At 36.5% G+C, this 21,735-nt stretch overlaps 1 protein-coding gene and 1 pseudogene across 1 annotated transcript; one reads left to right on the top strand and one right to left on the bottom strand.

Moving 5' to 3' along the window:
* Nucleotides 1–1,477: 1,477 nt before the first annotated feature.
* Nucleotides 1,478–7,384, bottom strand: LOC113100941 (NLR family CARD domain-containing protein 3-like; annotated as a pseudogene).
* A 7,125-nt stretch (nucleotides 7,385–14,509) lies between these two features.
* On the top strand, nucleotides 14,510–21,459 carry LOC113100942 (uncharacterized). The gene is made up of 11 exons (XM_026265427.1): nucleotides 14,510–14,686; nucleotides 17,019–17,092; nucleotides 17,199–17,272; nucleotides 17,400–17,497; nucleotides 17,710–17,907; nucleotides 18,008–18,094; nucleotides 18,190–18,443; nucleotides 18,575–18,703; nucleotides 18,975–19,109; nucleotides 19,235–19,349; nucleotides 20,790–21,459. The coding sequence occupies exons 5-11, from the start codon at nucleotides 17,799–17,801 to the stop codon at nucleotides 21,005–21,007; spliced, it is 1,047 nt and encodes a 348-aa protein (XP_026121212.1). The 5' UTR covers nucleotides 14,510–14,686; nucleotides 17,019–17,092; nucleotides 17,199–17,272; nucleotides 17,400–17,497; nucleotides 17,710–17,798; the 3' UTR covers nucleotides 21,008–21,459.
* Nucleotides 21,460–21,735: the final 276 nt, after the last annotated feature.

Below are 21,735 nucleotides of genomic sequence, written 5' to 3'. Positions count from 1 at the left end.
CTGTTTTCTGAAGAAAGAAGTAAAAGATTTGCTAAATGGCAAGAAAAATTTATCGTTTTCCCTTTGAATTATTAATATTATTTTTCTTACCTCATTGGCAGCTTTTTTATTCTTACTTTGAGCAAATTTTTTTCCGAAAACAAGTTTAAAATCTGAAATAATTTTGCTTCTCAAGTAATTGATCTTGATTCAGGAATGTTTAGATATTTGTTCTAGAAAACAAGACAAAAATCCTAAGAAAATCATTGTTTGCAGTGAAGTAAACTGAGCACTTCTGAAGTTCTGTGTTTGTTATTCAGAACAAATTCAAGCAGCAGTAAATCTCAAGACTGTGTGCATGTGCTTATGTTTTACTGTACGCTACACAGCACTGCATCAGATTTAGACCGTATTTCACTGTATTCTTCACATAAAATCAAGAAAAGCTGGTTTACTTCACATCGGATCATTAAAAAGTGTCACCTGTTCAGTGCATGGATTTATATTCTGAATGAATCAAGGTGAATCATTAATCAAGGGGTTTCAGAACGGCAGAATTCACACAAATCTCTGCATTAATTCAAGAAATCAACAGATAAATGAGTAAATGAGAAGAAGGAGCAGGTTGTTGTGGACCTGAACCGTGTCTCTGACATTGTTGAGCAGCGCTCGAGCACTAAACTACTGATGAACTTTTCCTGAAACACACAGAAGAATCTTCTCCAGCAGCGTGTTCACGAGAGAGAAGCTCTTCATTCCTCTCCTTCACAATCATAAAGATCATCAGTGGTGTCCTGCACATCATTGTTTTGAGCTGACTGTGAGATCTGATGCTCTAGAGCTGGATTTGTGTTTATTATAGTCTTCAGATCCTGATCTGATATATAGACCATCTTTTATTTCTGTGTTTGGACACTAATGTTGTGAAACAGGCTTGTTCTGTATCATTCACAGAAAGAGTCACATCGAGTTTGTAAAAGTCATTTTTTCACAAAAAGGCTGACGTGTAACTGATATTTAACACAGACTCATTAAATGACAAACTCTAAGTGTTCTTTTATTTGTGACATTAATGTGTTCACAATGCTGACAGAGTAAATAGTGTTAGAAAACTAACTTATATCACTCATAATACTAACATCACAGGAAACACCTTTTCTATGGTTTATTTATTTTATGGCATGATGCAGATCTCTTTAAATGTATAATAATGTAAAATAGTGTCTAGTGTTGTCCAGTAAAGAGTCAGACACTTCAAGCACAAGTGAAATGTCTGAAGGTCAGCTTTACTGATCAATGTGTGGAGCGTCTCTTTGCTGCAGCTGCTGCTGATTTAATGAACCAGTTTCTCATGTGACGGGGTTGTTTTTACCCGCGCCGCTAACACACGCTTTACTCTAATATCTACTGGATTAAAAACACCTGTCCTGACTCCTTTAAGATTCTGTTATTCAGGAGAAAATCTCTCATTCAGGAACATTTATTTAAAGGAGTCAGATTCATTATTAAATATGATAGTTTAGTGATGATGAAACACTCACACAGCTTTTCTGCAGTTGATCACAGCTGGTATCAGTCTTCTTCTCCCCTCAGCTGATGTGTTGTATTTCTTGGGGTTCAGTTCATCCAGAGGCTCTCTGACATCTGAATCATGTAGGAGATTGTTGAGCAGTGAGCAGGAGAGAGTTTCTCTGAGTGTTTGTCTGATTTCACAAACTCCTGAATCTCTCTGAACAGAGTCTGATCTTTCACTTCCAGCAGACAGAGGAACAGATTGATCGACTGATCAGCTGAGAGATGATCAGATCATTTTGATCTCTGATCTTCATTAATGTACTGTGTGGTTCTGCTGATGGTCTCTGAGCTGTTCTCTGTGTGTGTCAGTAGATCCTGTAAGAGTCTCTGATTGGACTCCAGTGAGACGCCCAGCAGGAACCGCAGGAACAGATCCAGACGTCCATTCTTACTCTCAAGAGCTTTATCTACTGCTGATGTTAGTAGATCATACAGAGAGACTTCATAAGATCTGTTTAATCTGAATTCATGCAGTGTTTTCTTGTTCTTTGTTAAATAGCAGTAAAACAGATAGAAAGCAGCGAAAAACTCCTGAACGCTCAGATGAATGAAGCTGTAGACTTTCCTCTGATGAATCACAGATTCCTGCTTAAAGATCTCAGTGCAAATCCCAGAATACACCGAGGCGTCAGTGACGTCTATGCTGCTCTCAATCAGGTCCTCCTCATAGAACATCACATTGCCCTTCATCAGCTGTTTGAAAGCCACTTCAGCAAGTTTCACAATCACTTCTCTGTTGGACGGCAGGAGTTTCTCTGGATCTCTCTCTTCATACTTCTGCTTCCTCATGTTGATCTGAATCAGCAGGAAGTGGATGTACATTTCAGTCAGAGTTTGAGGGATTTCTGCTCTCAGATCTTCTTCCAGGAGCTTCTGAAGCACAGTGGATGAGATCCAGCAGAAGACGGGGATGTGGCACATGATGTGGAGGCTTCTTGCTCTTCTGATGTGTGAGATGATTCTGCTGGCTTGATGCTCATCACTGATTCTCTTCCTGAAATATTCCTCCTTCTGAGGCTCAGTGAATCCCTGAATCTCTGTCAGACGGTGGATGTATTCGGAGGGGATCTGATTGGCTGCTGCTGGTCTGGAGGTGATCCAGATGAGAGCAGAGGGAAGCAGCTCTCCTTTCATCAGCTTTGACATCAACACAGCCACTGATGAAGTCTCAGTCACATCACAAACTTTCTGAGCGTCTGAAAACATCAGTGTGATTCTGCTTTCATCCAGACCATCAAAGATGAACACAACTTTACACTCCTCATAAATCTGTGAGTCCAGATCTTGAAGTTCAGGATGAAAGTCCAGCAGAAGTCTGTGAAGACTGTACTGATGATCTCGGATCAAGTTCAGCTCTCGAAATGGAAGCACAAACATGAAATCTACATCCTGATTGGCTTTTCCCTCGGCCCAGTCCAGAATGAACTTCTGCACAGAGACGGTTTTTCCGATTCCAGCGATGCCTTTAGTAAGAACAGTCTTGATCTGCTCTTTCTCCTCAGATCCTGCTTCAGCGGAGGCTTTAAAGATGTCATTGCAGTAGATTGGAGCGTCTTGTGAGGGTTGTGTTCTGGCTGTTTTCTCCATCTGTAAAACCTCATGTTCTTCATTCACTCCTTCTCTCTCTCCCTCTATGATGTAGAGCTGTGTGTAGATGCTGTTCAGGAGGCTTTCATTCTCCTGGAGTTTCAGTCCCTCACATAATCTCTCATACTTGTTCTTCATGCTGGTTTTGTGCTGCTCTTTGACTCTCTGTAGTTCATCATTCACTGCTTGATCATGTTTATTCAGAGACGCTGTAACGCTCGTGTTGTTCAGACAGAAGACAGAGGAGACTCCTCCAGAGATGCTTCGCTCTCCATCTGCTCTGCTTGAAATATCACAAGAACAACTGGATTAAACATGTCGCAAAATAAAGGATGTGTAAATTAACATCTAAACCGATAGAGATTTCAGTCTTGTATTTTCTGTATAATTTCAGTTTGTTGATCTGTTTAACTCTTTGTGTAATAAAATCATAACTCATCTCTCTGTCAGGACTCGACAGTGTGAGCATTTTACTCTGATCTGCAGCAAACACTAGATGTGTGTGAACAGTGAAGTGTGTTCAGGAGCACAAGAGCCAATAAAAACAAGCTCCTGCAGCTCCTCACAGAGTCTTCAACACCTTACACTTGCAGAACAAACATCTTCATTATTATTCTTTACTCTCTTAAATGAGGAGAATCACCATACAGTCTGAAGTGATCATTATTGTAGGAGCTCGTGTGCTCATTGTGTCGAGTGTCTGTTTGTATTGAGTGTGTTTCTAACTCCATAAAGGCAGTTAAATCATCACCACATGATTATCCTCACCTGGGGTCAGAGGTCACTGCTTCATCACTGAGGTTAGGAGGATGACCCGGCATGGATCTATCACTCTTCAGAGACACACAGCTGTGATCAGGAGATGAAGATCTCTGACTGCAGATCCTGAGAAAACACAGAAAATATATATATATAAACTGATTCTGAGCTGCACTTCTGGGTAAGTGTGTTATTAACTGTTCTTCATGATAAAACACTAGAACTACTGCTACTACCTGTCTAGTCTATGAACATGTTTCAGGTTTAAATATCACTAAAATGTCATAACTGTAGGGCTAATACACTATTCTCAAATAATTTGGTTTTCCCAGCATTTTCGTGTATTTAAACCCTTTCCAGCAGTGACTGTATGATTTTGAGTTTCATCTTTTCACACTGAAGACAACTGAAGGACTCACACACAACTATTACAGAAGGTTCAAACCGCTCTCTTCTGGGAAACAAGTAACTTTCTTCTGTAGTGTCTGAAGGGCAGTACTAAATTAAATATATACAAAATAGGAAAATGTACACATGTCCATTCTGAGGGACTCAAACACAACTATTACTGAAGGTTCAAACCCTCACTGATGCTCCAGAAGATAAAACCATGCATTAAGCCATGGGTTAGTGGTTAGAGAGTTTGACTCCTAACCCTAGGGTTGTGGGTTCAAATCTCAATCATATTTGGCTGAATGTAACATCACCTAAGAGCCAGGTGTGAAAACCTTGAACAGAAGGGAGATGTGTATAATTTTCTTATTTTGCCTAAATAATAAATATATATATATATAAAATGACATACTACCATCAACAAAATTAATGTGATTTTCCTCACTTCTTTGTCCTCCTCCCCTCCTGCTTCATCTCTAATAGCTGCCGACATTTGCAATGTTTTTCATTAATAAAATTAATAAAATTAAACACATTACGCACAATTTTCCACAGCACAGCACAATCAGTCAAGCTCATATCACCAAAAAGATAAAACAATACATTAAAAGCCAAGCGTGAACACTTCTCGAATTTAAAAAATGTAAAGTTCAGGGTAAATCTAACTTATTTTGTCTTCTGGGAAACAAGTAACTATCTTCTGTAGCCTCTGAAGGTCAGTACTAAATGGAATAATAATAATAATAATTTTAGAGATGGGTTGTCTTCAGTGTGAAAAGGCTCTCCTCCACTCATCATCATAGACAACTCTGTAACAACAGTGGAGTCATTCAGGTTCCTGGACACCACTATCTCTCAGCACCTGAATTGAGACACTCACATCGACTCCATCGTGATAAAGACCCAGCAGAGGCTGTACTTCCTTCATCAAACACCATCTCCAGATTAAACAACTAACACATCAATCATTACCTGTGTTCTGTAATTCATACTCCATCTCTAATCACTGCCTCTTTCTCAAGAACTCGATAGATACATATGCATATCTCTTTATGTATACAACTGTATATAGAGTAGATAATGCACAAATCTGTACATAAATCATCTGTTCCAGATTCATACACATTATTCTTATTATTATTTATTGTTAAGTTGTCCTATTTAAATGTTTTCTGCTCTCATCCCATATATGTATATATGTTGGTAAGTCTGTATGTATGTACCAAGAGCATCTTAAAAACCACAACAAATTCCTTGTGTGTCTGCACACACTTGATAAAGCAGATTCTGATTCAGATTTTCTCTCGTGGACTATATGTACATCTTTTATGTGAAATATCTTATTCAGATCAATGCGAAATAAACAATAACATGCATTTTGTATGTCCCTTTTTTTTTAGTAAAATAATTCACATTTTGCAGATTTTGAAAGGGGGATGTAAACTTTTGACCTTAACTGTAACTTTGATAGAAAGGTATGAAATGGATTACAATCAACCAAAAATTCAGACGACTGTTAGTATAACAACCCTGCTGAGTCACCTTTAAGTCACCTTTATTTATAAAGCACTTTAAACAAAATACATTGCGTCAAAGCAACTGAACAACATTCATTAGGAAAACAGTGTGTCAATAATGCAGAATGATAGTTAAAGGCAGTTCATCATTGAATTCAGTGATGCCATCTCTGTTCAAAGAGAATAACAAAAACAAAAAAACAATAGAACCATCAGAAAAAAAGTAGTGTGTCGTGTGCTTGGGACATGTTCCATTAGGATTTACTGGTTTTAACAAGTCACCAATAGAAGGTGAACAATTACCAGTAGAGACCATGATGTGACGATGTCTATTTTTTTCAGCAGGGAATATTTACACAACTATCAATACTTTGTTGACCAATTACCAAGCAATGCATAACTTTGTTCAGTCTGTGGTGTAAAAAGGTCACATTAGCAATTACAGAAAAAAACACTTTAAAACATGGTCAGGTCAAAAGTGTCCCAATTTTTGGTCCCAATTTTTTATTAATTTTACTGGTAGTCCACTGTATGAAGAATTTAATGGTAAAATACGTCACAGTTTACTTTATTTTGCTATCATCACTTACATAAATGAAGTATAGTGTTCTGCACCCACTAGCAAAGAAATATCAAATATAATATCTGGTGTCTTAATAATTTTTTGTTTGACTGTATGTTAAATATCAGATAAAGGTAGAAAATAAATCTATTAACAATGTACAAGAATAATTTCTCATATGTTTTAGAAAATATAGACACTGTTTTGATCATATAAAATGACATGCTATAAATAATATTTATATAAAACTGTACCTGAGATCAGTCTTTGTATCTTCACTCTTAAACAGTATTGGAGGATCCATAGACCGATCACTCCTCACAGACACACAGCTGGACTCTTCTGATCTCTTCTGATCAACTGAACTATAACAAAACAGATTTAATTATTTATGATGATAATCATTTTAAAGGCTAATTTTAACTTTAAAGGCAGACTCAAAAACACCCATCTCTCATCATTGAAGGTGATTTAATACAGTGTTTCTTCGAAGTACCTGCATCCTGGAGAAAACTCTTGATCTGTGGATGTTTGTGTGTCCTCCATGATGAAACAGAATCTGATCTCCAGCACTGACTCTGAATAGAAATGACAAACTCAATAATTCAGCTGAACGGATCCTGAGAGAAACAGATCATGAGATACACATGTTCAGATACACAATGTTAGTCGTGTGTTAACAAATGATCAAATAAACCACACACAACACCAAACACCAATCAAACCACCTTCATCTGCTGGAAAAAGAAAATATTAAACGTAAAAAGTAAACATAGAGGACATATAAAAATAATCGTCGTTTAAATGAAATCCGAAAGCGGAAGTCACTGTAAAACACTCAGCACTCACCTTATTTACACAGATTCACAAAATCCACCGCCTTTCTATGAAGCAGCTACACGACAATCATACTTTAGCTCCTCTGAAACACTTTGATATTCCGTACAGAATCGATGCTGGCTGTTTAATTGGAAAAACATCAACTCTGAACATTTGCTTTCACTTTTGATTTGTGACGCGAAAAACTGACGTCACTTCCTGAGCGCGATCTCTCATCCGGTGCACGTTTGATCCAGTTTTACAGGCTTTCACGTCTAACATACTAATAGAATACATTATATCAAACTTCAAGTTATATATATATATATATATATCGCTTTGCCTGTAGTGTGTAAGCGAGCGTCATTAGTCATCAGTGGGAAAACGTTACATGCACGTTTTAGCATACAAAATAAAATAAAATAAAATAAAATAAAATAAAATAAAAGCTTTTATACAAAAAGGAGCAGAGTTTATTAAATAATCCTGGTTGCTTGTTTCAGTGCTCAGACTTCACTTGACCAGTGAAAATAAACTGTTCCTTCAATAAAGTCTTCTGAATACAAGGCAGATCACACAGGACAAGATACCTCACAAACAAATGCAGGATTAGGTGTCACAATTACGTAATTATGTAAAATAGGCGCAATTATAGTAGTAGTAGTAGTAATAATAATAATAATAATAATATTATTATATATATATATATATATATATATATATATATATATATATATATATATAACCAAAGGGGAGGTATATCTTTTTGAGAAGTTAAACTGGGATATGCATGATGAAATTGAACATCCTACGTCTTTCTCTGACCACATGCCTGTACGTTTTACTGTTCCTCTCATTGGACGCACACTTAAAATCCATCACTGGCACGTTTAACTCGTTGTCTTACCCAACGCTCTAGTGAAGATTTTTCCACAGCCTATCAAGATGTACGTAACTGTCTGGAATCTGTCTCTACCCTGCATAACCTGGATGCTGATGCACATCTTAATCTTTTTAATTCCACCTGCGCAGATATCATGAATTCTATTGCACCTTTGAGGTACAAAAATCACAAGCCTGCACCAGTGCCCTGCCACACTGACACTACACATACCCTTAGACGGGTATGTAGACAGGCGGAGCGCCAATGGAAAAAGGACCGTCTGCAGGTTTCGTATGAAATCATGCAAAATGCCTATAAGGTGTTTCAGAAAGCTGCAAAGTCTGCAAAATGCAAACATTTTTCTGAACTTATTTCTAATAATTGCCATAAACCTCGAGTTCTCTTTGCTACTATTAACTCTGTTTTAAATCCACCTGTGCATCCCACCTTAGAGCCCTCTACTGCTCTCTGTGACAATTTTGCAATGTATTTGTTGATAAGATCACAATTTTAAGATCTCAATTGTCTAACTCAGTGTATACACATGATGTTCCATTATGTTCCTCCATCTGGTCTGAGTGTGAGTCGATTGATCTGGACACATGTAATGAAATTGTTGGTCATTTAAAACCCACTATCTGTCCACAGGATGTTATTCCACCTTCTTTCCTTACACAGTTGGACCGGGCCTGTTACTTTTAATTAACAAATGCCTGTCAACTGGTTCCTTCCCTAACAGTCTGAAAGTTGCTGTGGTGACGCCATATCTTAAAAAAAACTTATCTCGATCCTTCCACTCTTTCTAACTATCGTCCTATTTCTAATCTACCTTTTATTTCGAAGATCCTTGAGAGAGTTGTACTGGTTCAACTACAATCATACTTATCCCCAAATTCTCTCCATGAAACATTTCAATCTGGTTTTAAAGCTCTACACAGTACTGAATCTGCTCTTTTAAGAGTGTCAAGTGATATTTTCACTGAAACTGACTCTGGGAAATCAATGGCCTTAGTCTTATTAGATTTGAGTTCTGCATTTGACTTAGTTGACCATGAGGTCCTGTTGCGACATCTGGAGACATCCGTGGGTTTTCGAGGCGTTGTCTTGCAGTGGTTCCGCTCTTATCTGAACAATAGATGTTTTAGTGTCCATATTGGTCATCCATCCTCCACTAGTGTACCTCTGAACTGCGGAGTCCAACAGGGATCAATCCTCGGCCCCATATTGTTTATTCTGTATCTGTTACCTCTGGCTTCCAGAAGCAGCTGGGCAGGATTTGTTGTGAAAACCTGGCAACCCTGATCTGAATGCACGTGCTAAATATATACTTCTAATTACAGGATTGTCTTTACTGATAAGATGTGCATGAAAATGGCATTCGATTTTTTGCACAGCCCTACTTTAAACCCCCTAGACCAAAGAAGGGGAACATAACAACTGTCTCACCACTAACTGATCTGCTAAGCACTACAAAGAGGTTTATCTGGACACCCAGATGTGAGTATGCTTTTAATGCAGCAAAAGACTTACTCTGTAGTGCTCCGATACTCAAAGCCCCTAAATTTGATTTAAATTAGAAGTTGATGCCTCAACTACAGGAGCGGGTGCAAGACAATTTTGGCATAGAGCATCCGGTTCCATTCTTTTCTAAAAAGTTCTCAAGGTGTCAGCAGAACTATGGTGTTATTGAGAAACTAAATGATGTATTGGTTTCATTTTCAGTAGTATGTGTTCTATTACAGTTCTGTGGCTAAAACCACCTTCAAAATGTTCTTCCAGGAACCAGACGTTGTTTCTTTGAAGTCGAGATGGAGTACCGTATGTTTTAAAAATGAGTGTGTTAACAGATCCAAATTTAATTCAATAATATGCATCCTGATTTACATATGATAGTAAAAGATGGCTGTAAATATTGTTCTTTGAACAAGTAACAAGACAAACTGTATGCATTCTAAATTAATTAATTTAAACTTCTGAATGTCAAACTTGGTCAGGACAAGTGTAATATGTTCCTCTAGAAAGCGGTAAACTTTTGTTTTATGTTTAAACAATATATACCAATTATTACAAATTATATATTTATTTGAAGAGAAATAATGCCTATATATAAGCATCCATGAGAGTAGCACCTGCTTGTGAAAATGACTAACTGGAACTTGACTTAATTCAAAGTTGCATTGCAACAAGAAAGCAACACCATCCATCTTTTCAAAGATTAGATTAAGAATTAAATACCACATTTTATTTTTGTATTGAAAAGTCATACAACATTTTTCATGCTAGTAAACATATTTGTGAATCTTTGGGGGTCTGAAATAGATGTTGCTCAATCATATTAAAAATATACACATAATCTCTTCAGAGAAATAACTGATGACATACAGTACGGACTTGAAGTTTTCTTTCAAGATGTTAAGTTTTTAATTTCATTACAGAGCAATATAGTAACAGAGGCTATTGAGTTATTCGTTGTATATTGAAATCAATTTCAGATACTAATTGGTTCATGTTTAATAATTCCTGAATAATGATGTTCATAAAGAAAAAGATTATATTTTGTGTTTGATCAGTCATCTGTGTCAGTGGTGTGCAGCAGACACACAAACACCTAAACGGTTTAAATATATCTCTTATCCTGCTCAAAAAGACCAAAAACATTCCAGATAACATGAAGTAAAAATTAATTTCACATTATTTTCGGGTCGAAGCATGATTTAAACAGTTACAGCACATTCACAGGCAATCGCTTTCGCAATAATGCATTCAAACAAATGTAATCTTACAGTGTTACTTCATCTGTATCTGATTTTGAATGAGCAGAAATCTGTAAGAAATGCATTGATCTGTAGATAAAATAAAAATGTACTGTTATTTTCATCACAAACAAAATTTGCACAGCAGAATACAGTAATTATATTAATGCTGACATCCATGTTATTAGCTTGGCATGTGGTAGGAAAAAAAAGTTTTCACACAATAGCCTAAGCCACTTTGAAACTTATTAAATTTTTTATTTTAATATAGGCTATGTTATGAACATAACATTTCAAACATACTGAAATACTTTAGCCACAGAGCGAAGGCGGAGCGATGTTTCTGGTATCACTGAGCGCGGAGTGGAGTGGGAGCGGGAAATTGTGAACCCGGAGCGGAGCTGGAGCGGAGTGATAATTAAATGCTCTGAGCGCGGAGGGGAAATTGTTGCCACTCCACTCCGCTCACATACTCTGGTCCCAATAAGGCTGGTGACTCTTGCAGCTCCAGGTGTTTGAACTTTGGTTCGAGGGGTTCTCTGTGTTCTCCTTTTCCTTGTCGAGGTAAGCAAGGTTAGCCTCCTTGTGCGAGCTTCTCAAATGGACTTTCAAATTCATAGGATTTTTCTCTTTCATAAATTGTCCTCATATTTTACCACCTTCCACTGCAAGACACTTGCTCTTATCTGACACACATCATATTCAGAGTAATCCCAAATAGGACTCTGCCACTTTCTTCCAACTTTCGGTAACACCATGATGCATGATATTAAATATGATTCACACCTTAACAAAATATACACATTTAACACCCTATAAAAAATTCACACCCCATTGAAATTCCTTTACCTCTTACAAAACCCACACGCCGAACCAAAACTCTACACATCTTCTTTACAGCATTCACACTCTATACAGAGACCACAGCTGTAAGTTAGACTACAACTTTCACACCCTATAACAGTTACTAAATTTACCTGTACAATAACCTCCTCATCTGGACTGAAGCAGCACACATTCAGTGTAAGAGTAAACACATGACATAACATTATTTCATATTTGAATCACAGCTTAAATAGTGTTTTGACATCGACAACCAAGTGTATTTTATATGGAAGTAAATTAATGCCAAATGTATTTGAATTAAAAAAGCTTATTGAATTACAAGAATTGAAAAAATATGCATTGCAATAGACGTACCTGCATTTAAATGCTTTGAATTTTTAAGTCTTGCATAATTATGGGCTGAAATTCAACATGGTTGTATATTTAAGACATGAATATTTCAATTAAAAACATTTCAAACTGATTTTCATAATCAAGAATTCATATTCACCTTTCAGATTTCACTTCCAAAATATTCGATCTGTTTAAAAATACAACCTATAATATTCAACAGGCAAGTTTCAGTCCATTTTATTTCGCTTTACAAATTCGCTTCCACAAATTCAGTGGTTGAAATTCGACAGTAAATTCACCGTTTCACATCCGGGAACAACAGGAAAATCAGTAGATTACCGATCACAATCTCATCTGCTGTAAATCATCTTCACCGGCAGGGGGTGCAAGCGCTACTTTGTCTTAACACGCATCAACGAAACCGTCACGAGAGGCCTTCATAAAACATCATTTGACGAAATGGACCGAGAGGTGAGTACAAGTTATGATTTTATAGGTCAGTATGCTGTATTTATATGCGGAAAATTAAGATTAAGACCCAAATCATTGTTTACTCAAGAGTCTAAGTGATTCCTCTTGTTACCCCGAGTACGCAAGCTGTGTGTTTTGTTTTGTTTTTTTACTACAAAGGTGACATATTGTGATCAATATAAATCCATAATTCTCTTGCCTGTGGTGTTTATATATTTTTTCAAGTAAAACCACTATAATACGCTGAAATTGGGTGTATTGTTTGGTTATGCTATGTTTGGTTAATGACAATATACTAATTAGCACCATTTTTATATATTATATAGGACCATTAAATACAACCAAATCGCAATTATAAAATAAATCTGCCACTTTTAAATTAAGTTACATTTCTACCAGTAGAGTAGTTAATCTCCGTCTTTTAATTAAATAGGACTTCTGCTATGTCCAGGTAAGGGCTTAATTTCTCAAAAGCATCGTAGTCATAAGCAGATGATAGAACTAATGTCACAGTGTTTCCAGCAGCCTTACACTCTATTCATATTCTGCCTGCAGGCCCCGCTTTAATCGCGGGAGAGAGAGAGCTCCGGTAACGGCTGCTCTGAGCTCACAAACACTGCCGTATCGAGCATTACATGCTAAATGAAATAAAAATGAAATCGAACATTTTCTAAACGCAGTCAGTTTCCTTCTGAAATACAGTGATGAAAAACGCCCGCTCTGGTATTTGATTTTGAAACGTGCAGTGGTCATGTTTATTTAATGAAGTCAAAGCCTTTTTGAAAATCAATTTTTGGCGGTCAGTTTTCGATGGTTTTCAGAAAGACAGTTCTGTATCTACATTCATAATTTTATATCTATGTTGACGTAATATTTTTTAAGATACTCTCCATCTTCCATCCATGCCGTGTTTGTTTTTCACAAGGGAGACAATGAAGTGCTGAGATCAGCAAGGCACCTTTTGGCACTTTTGACACAAGAGAGAGCTGATGGGTCTTCTACTAGTCAGGGTATAAACAGGTATTGCTTTTTTTATTATTAAATGGCAACACATACATTGTGATCAAAATTTAGATTTTTGTTGTTGTTTTTTGTTTTGTTTAGATTTGTACATTTTTTTTTTTTGATTTCTAAAGACAGAACTGATTAGAGATTTAAAAAATATATATATATATAATTTCGTGACTCTAAGATAACGTCACCCTGCACCGACTGATCGCTAGTTATCAATACTGCACGCAACTGCACGTGGAAACTGCAACGGCAAGAATGGATAAATTTGTAATTTGCAAGGTTAGAAATGTTGAGAAAATTGTGGACAGCCTGAATCATCTGAACCGTGTACCCTTACAAAACACAAGAGCTAGACCCGTTCTGACCAATGTAGGAAACGTCGGAAATATCAAGAGGAATTCATAAAGTATGGATTCACTTGCTCTTCTGTCAACGATTTGGACCATTCTCAGTGTGTAATCTGTTCAGAAGTGCTTGCCCATGAAAGTATGAAGCCTGGAAAAACACAGAGACATTTGGAGACGAGAAACCCTGCTTGTGTTGAAAAACCTATAGACGTTTTTCGCAGAAAAGAGAAGGAATTATACAGATTCATATTTGTGTGAGCAGACTTTTTCAGCTGTTACGTACATGAAAAAAAAATACAGATCACGTCTTGATGTTGAGGATGATCTGCGAGTAGCCGTATCCAACATCAGGCCACAGATTACACTTTTGTGCACCGAAAAACAAGTGCACCCATCCCACTGTAAGGTAAACCTAAATACAGTAAATATTATGAAAGTTTGTTTCCGCCACGTCAGAAAATATTTGAAAAGATAATTTTTTAAACCTAAAAATTGCGAGTTTAAATCTTGCTATTCTGACTTGGTTTTTCATAATTGTGAAATACAAACTTGCAGTGTGAGTTATTAAGTTATAAATGGTATAAAATCGCAATTACCTTTTTTATTTTGTTATTCTGCAAACAAGCTTCCATAGGACGTGGATGTGGATTTAAAACAACATTTATTTTTTCTGTTTATTGTTTGTGTATTCTGTGGTATTGGGTCGCGAGTTCTCGTCGATGTTTGTTTAGGGGTCGTTGGCTAAAAAGTTTGAGAACCACTGCCCTAGTGGTCCAGATCAACTGCTCCATACACAGCAGGACTGGGACCAGAACTGCACTCTAGATGAGAGTATGACCCATCAGGAGGTAATGTGCCATTACACTTCCCCTCAAAAAGACCCTGTTCACTTATTTATTTTTGTGAATTGTCATATAGATTAGCGATAGAATCTAGATTAATTAATCCTGTTATCTTTAATAGTTATGTTTCTTTTCTGTTTCAAAACTTGGTGAGGTAACTGGTGGTTGGCTTCTTTATAAGGCAGCAGGTAATATTTACTGCCTTCAGTAATTGGTTGGCCTAGCTGTCTAAATAATTAGTTATTAATTACGCACACATACATACATGCATACACACAAAGAGAACAGTACTGTGCTGAAGCGTTATGCACATTTGATGTTTTATAAGAGAAGTCTGTTTTAGTGTGTTAATAGGAAATGTAAGATCTATCTATTTATCCATATATATATATATATAAGGGGTGTAATGGTACACTAACATGACTGTTCAGTATTAACCTGGTTATCGAAGTCATGAAGTTACAGTCAGCTGTGCAGTAAAGTATACAAAGAGAGCACTCTCCTGCACATTACTATAATATTAAAGGGATCGTTCACCCAAAAATGAAAATTCCTTCTTCATTTACTCGCCCTCAAGTTGTTCCAAACCTGTATGAACTTTCATTTGTGGGTGAACTATCCCTTTAACAGAACCCAGACTATTAAACTCAGTTGCCTTTTTTTATTTTTAGATTTAATAATCAACACTCAAATAAATACTATAAAGAGAAACATGTAAATTGCACTTAAGGCAGGTTTTGATACATTTATAGTCAGAATACTAATCATTGTTATATAGCTCAACACGTTTAGTTTTTTGCAAGTATCGTGCCTTTATTGATATTTTTCCATGGTTGAAGCACTGGCTGCAAGATTACATGTAAACAAAGATTGTCTGTTATTTTTCTTCTGCTATTTGTTCTGTTGTAAACAGCGTTGCATTATCATGTGCTGTGCCTTCTGAATTAGAGTGTGGATCGCCTATGACAGACTTTATTCATTATCTGACTATGCACTGAACCGTGTCGTCCATACCGTGATGATTCAGGCCAATTAAATGTACCGTTACACCCCTACATAGTGCTTAACAAATTTATTAGACCACCTGCCACAGAGAAAACAAATATTTTAGAATCTGTCAAAACTTGTTTAAAACTATTTGACAATAATACTGTCATTTATTAGGCAAATAACAAACTGAAAATGTAATATTTGGTATGCAGTCCAAATGCCAAGCTGGCTTTCATTGTTTTATGTACAGTACTTTTCCACAGTCTCTGATGACTTCCAAATGATTTCTAGTTGTTCCTAAAGACTTGCTTTTGATTAAACTTTTGTCCAATCTACTGTATCTTTCTGTAATAATATGAAATCCCCATATTCATCGGGAAGAAAGAGGCGGGAACCGGCCCACAATCAAATTACGTTTTAATAATACCAAAACAAACAAAACAGCGCACCAGCCCCTCATGGACGACTGATGCGCACAAATAAAAAGCAAAACATAAAATAATGTCCCAGGCCTGGTCCTCTCTCGTCCTTCACGGTCGTCGCTCCAGTTTTATATCCTTCCATCTCCTCCGTGGGACTCGAGACCGGTGGTGGGGCGCAGGTGCAGCTCATCTCCAATCACTACACCTGGCCTCACTCCTCGTTCCCACGCCTCTCGGCCCCGCCACACTCGCCACACTTTCAATCCATTAAATCCCTAATTTGTTCAATAGAATGCAGTCTATACTTTGACTTGGCCAACTGTGACTAAATAGCTCAGTTTACACAAGCTGATGTATTAACATTACAAAAACATGAATTATTTTTAGTTAGTTTTGGGCAGCTGTGGCACTAACCTTACATTGTGTGGTGGTCTAGTAAGCGTTGTCGTAGGCTATATATATCCTTATATTATTATTATATAGAACATTTGTATTAAACATGTTGTATTAAAGCCGATAAGTGATTGATTATTTCCCTCAGCAGAGACACTTCAGATGTGCACTGTTCACAATGATGGTTTTGAATGTCTTGATCTATTGTTTGAAATCCCTTCAAAAAAGTAAAATACCATTAATGCAACATGTGCAGCGCAAGTCTGGCAAATAGGCTACATTTAATTAATGGTGAGACATTTGTGGCACCTGCAGACTGTGGGTACACAGGCAGGCTTATCAAAACCCCCAAAATAGGGGAGAACTCTGTCATCTATATAGCTCCAGTACAAGATGAGCTCGATGTCACTCCCTTGCCACCATCATCAGAAGCAGTCCGAGATATGCCTAAAGCAATGTGCAAAAAATACTGTACCCACTTCAGATCCTCACAAATCACATTAAGACTTGTTCTGATGTTGTTGTGGTCGAAGATGGAGATGAAAGTCAGGATGAAACTCTGCATGATCCACAAGATGTGGAAAGTGAAAAAAAGAGCAATGAACAGGTAAATTCTCTCGGTATTCTTGCATTTCTTGCTAAATGTAGTTGGTCAAATCCTGTCGTTGAGGCAAAAAAGTTTTTAAGAAATGGTTGGTTATTCTATATTATAGGCTTGCTGTCCTATTTGTCAAGAAGAAATGCCCCTTGACATCTTGGAAGTTCATGCCAGTGAATGTGGGGAAAGGTGTGCATGCCAAAGAGTATTACTTTTGGCATAAATAGAAAAATATTTATAAAAGTACAGTACTCTTTACCTCATATTAGAAGCAGAATTTTAATTGTTGTTTTTTCCCCACTTTCCTAAATTTTAGATCTATGGATGATGAAAATAACATCACAACTGAGTTGTCATGTATGGATAATGAAGTGAACGACACTGCTGAGTTTTTATACGTGGATAATGGTACCGGTAATTGAATTTTTTTTTTTTTGTACAGTGCAAAAGAGGATGATGTGACTGTTTTTGACATTGTTCTGTTGCGTACATTATAAATAAGTCTTTATTTTTATAGTCTATCTTGAATTTATGGTAAACAAGTAGAGATGGAAAAAATATATACACGTCTATTGATGTGCAACAAAGCTCTTTTGATTTTGCATGATTGTTTATTGTTTTACCAGATTGGAAAACCCATCCGGATCCAAAAGTAGCTATGGCTTTGTACAGAAGGGAAATTCTCAGATTGCATGAGACAGCGAAACCTCTTTAAATGTGTATGGACTTGAGAACGTGTGCTGAAGAACAGGAAAGGCAACTGATCAACTTCTACAAGCAAAGAAATGTAGAGTGGGCCTGTCCTGTCAAATGTCCACTTGAAGGTACAGCCTAGAGAAAATGAAACTGTGTATGCTATAAAATATGCAGCTTATAGTGTATCCATGATGTCAGCTTTAATAACTGTATTTTCATTGATTTTAGGGGATGCTGCAGTTGGTGATGGAGTCACCAGACACTTTTTTTCTACAATTCTTGAAAAACTGAAGTATGGTTTCAGTTTGAACTTGGGTATGCAGTTAATTAGTTGCACTGAAAAATGTAAATTTTTTGAATTAGTTATTTTGATGGGATTTACTAAAGCTGATTTGCAATTGAATTAACAGGAAACACAGGAGTTACTTGCCTCTTTGAGGGACAGCCAGACCACTTGGTGCCCTCATCCTCACAATTCCTCATTGAAAGTGACCTCTTCCTAGTAGCGGGGAGAATGCTAGGTCATTCTTTTCCGCACGGCGGCCCATGTCTCGCAGGGCTCAGCAGAGCTTTTGTTCATGTTCTACTTCAAGGCTCTCAAGATACTGCCACTTTGCAACTGGAGGACTGCCCAGATGTTGACATACGGGAGACCATCAACTTGGTGTGTGTGTGTGTGTGTGTGTGTGTTTATTTATTTATTTATTTGAAAATGGTTTGGAAAATGGTTTGACCTATTTGGAATGTAATGTTGTTGCTGGTATGTATGTGTGTTACAAATATTTGTATTTTTAGCTCAGTGGACAGTCTCCATTGAATGAGGACCAGTCTAGTAAAGTCCTGGATCTTTGTTTGTCTTGGGATCTTCCTGGTCCAACAGAAGAAAACAGAAGGTGGCTTTACGAACGTCTGCTGTCACATGCGGTAACTAACATTTGTGGATCGTATCCACTACCCTCATTTCTATACATTTCACATTTTAATTGAATACATGGTAATGCATTTTGTATTATGCTTCTAATGGCACTGTTACACAGGTGTATACTAGTTTTTTACTAATTTAATGTTTAGATTGTGTGTGTGTGTGTATATATATGATCTTTTAATTTTTATCAAAAACCTTGTTAGTATGTTCTGTCTGTGTTGAAATTTTAATCATCTAATACATTTTTTACCATTTCTTTGTATTTTGTAGGTTCTCGGGAGAAGAGTACGCCAAATCAAGCAACTGAAACGAGGACTGAAAGACACTTGTGTTTGGCCTCGTCTAACTGAGAGGAAGGATGTGGTATTCTTTCCCAAGGAATCGGAGGACTCATGCACTCCTGAGGTAAGGCTTTCTTCTCCAGAAGAGGACTACAAATAGTTTTTCCCTTAAACATGATATCAATAGCCATTTTTTGGCAAACATGAATACATGACTGATTATAGACTCTCGTTCTGTCTCTTGTTTAGATGCTGCTTTCACACATCTCCTGTCCTAGAGAGAGTGATGACGAAGATGATGAAGAATACTCAGCTGATATAAAGGAACGGATCACAGGGTATTTAAAGCAGTTCATTGAGACAGGTATGTGCATTGTCAACATTCTTACACAGTTTTTGTTTTAAACAGCAGTTGAAGTACAAGTGTAAAAAGCCTAATGTAAGAAGCTAGTCTTCCATGTCTCATTTTTTCTCAATGCTAATAATGGCTAGCAGGTGAGTGGAGGCAAGGCTTTTTTTATCCCCAAACAGCAACATTACACACTAACTAAAGTTGAAAAAGTGGAAAAGCATAATAGGACCCCTTTAATATACTGTACAGTATATCCACATAGCTATGTGAGATAATGTGCTTGTTAATGATTGCTTATGAACTAGTTACATAAAGATTAACAGATTATTTACTGTAAATCAAAGTGCTTACAAATGTCATTAAACTTGGAATTTATATGATTATGCAATTTAAATAACATATTAATTCATAATCACAGCCTATAAGGTCATTAATTTAATATGTTTGCTCATCTTTTGTTGTGGTGTGTATGGTTTTTTTTTACCAATCATTAAATTATTGTTTTTGCTGTGCCCGATATGAAGTTGAAAATATTCATAATTTGTAAATGTTTATTATTAATCATTTACTACCTTTGTGTGTGTTGGAGTTAACGCTAATGAAACAATACTTGTGTAAAGGGTGGTTAGTTAAGATTAGACTCCTTTACCAACCCTTAAAGCTACCCATACCAGCAAACCTGTCCCTAACCCGTATCCCACCTCAATAGCAGCTCGTGTGTTTGCAATAGAAGATGAACATAATAAGTACATTGTACATAATATTTTTTGACGCAAGTAGTTTAAGACACCTAATATAAAGTGTGACTTGTTCATTCTTATATTCTTACATTTTTCTCTTAAACATCCAGATCACTCATAGCTACATTTCCTTTTTGCATTTGTACATTTGTAAATGTAAAAAAGTGCATTACTGAATATATGAACTGGAGTTTGATGACATTTGTAGATTTTCAAGAATTTTTGTGTAAAATTGTGTCATTACTCACCCTCGTTCCACACCCATAAAACTGCAGTTCATATTCGAAACACAAATGAAGATCTTTTTGATGACATCTGAAAGATTTCTGTGCCTCTGTTGACATCTATACAACTATCAATTAGATGCTTCAAAAAGTTTCTAGCGATCGTAAAACCAATCCAAGGAATAAAGCAGTTTAGTTCAAGGGCTTCTAAGACCAGTTTGAATTCAGGGGTGAACGATCCTTTTAACAAGCACATCTCATATTTATAGCTATGTATGTTCTCATGATTTGATCATTATATAATGCTTATTAAGGATTTATTAAAGTTATTATAAAATGCTACCCCATCTTTAAACCCTCTGAAATTCCATTATATGAATCTAATCACAAATATCACAAGGGAAAGACTAGAGTTTGATTTTCTGAAGGAGTAAACAATAAGACAATTATAATTTTAGGGTGAAATTCTATAATTTCTGTTATTTCAGCATCCAGCAAGGACTTAAAAAACCTTCTGAAGTTCTGGGTCGGATGGGAGCAGATGGAGGCAAATATGGCTGTGGAAATTGTGAAAAGTGATCTCCCAAAATCCTCTAGCTGCTTCTGTGTTCTCCGGCTCCCAGGGCACTACAACAGTTTCCAGTCCTTCAACAAGGACTTGATGATGTGCATTGGCACTTGCAAGTATGGTTTTGGCCCTGTGTAGTTTTTAGACACATGCACATGTTACATTTGTTACACAGTGATACACACTTTTATTAAATGCTGTTACTGCACTTAGGACCAATGCTTTGTTCAAACCCAGCTTACAGGTTTTTTTCTTTTTCATTTTTGGGATTGCTTTGTACATGATGCTTGTTGATCATGTTGCTATTTTTTTGATACGATGCGATAAGATATAGTACATTAAGTAATTGGTTAATGTTCTGTACACACAGTCACTTATACTGTCAACTTGTATCGTTCCACAATGGTTTTTTTCATGCATGGGCTCATGCAGTGCTATAGACATTGTTGTTCCATAGCTTGTCGGAATTTGCTAAATATCATTAAGTACTTTATTCTTTTAAAGTATTAGAATTTATGCAAAATGTATATTTAAACATGTTCAATGGAAGTACAGATATTCAAAATAAGTCTATTCTTGAATAAAAAAATCCATAATCCACTGTGCTTATGACTAACTGATGGAAGTGTCAAATTAAACAAGTGCAAATTAAACAAAAACAACATTCTTACATACAGGTTTTTTTTATTCAGATACTTTAACGTATTGAGTACAAATATTAATTCTTTCTTAATTGCTTCTGCTAGAAGTCTGCCTCTTTAAGGCTAAAGATGACAATCACATTTATTCCATAATCGATTGGCAAAAATGAAGTGCAGCTAGATAGATGTCCCAGCCAAAAGTCTGTGAAGGTCCTTTGGGGTCAA

The sequence above is a fragment of the Carassius auratus genome, unplaced genomic scaffold (genome assembly GCF_003368295.1).
Source record: "Carassius auratus strain Wakin unplaced genomic scaffold, ASM336829v1 scaf_tig00217421, whole genome shotgun sequence".
NCBI classification, from domain to species: domain Eukaryota; kingdom Metazoa; phylum Chordata; class Actinopteri; order Cypriniformes; family Cyprinidae; genus Carassius; species Carassius auratus.
The sequence above is the reverse complement of the archived record's forward strand: the minus strand, read 5'-3'. Positions and strand labels throughout refer to the sequence as shown.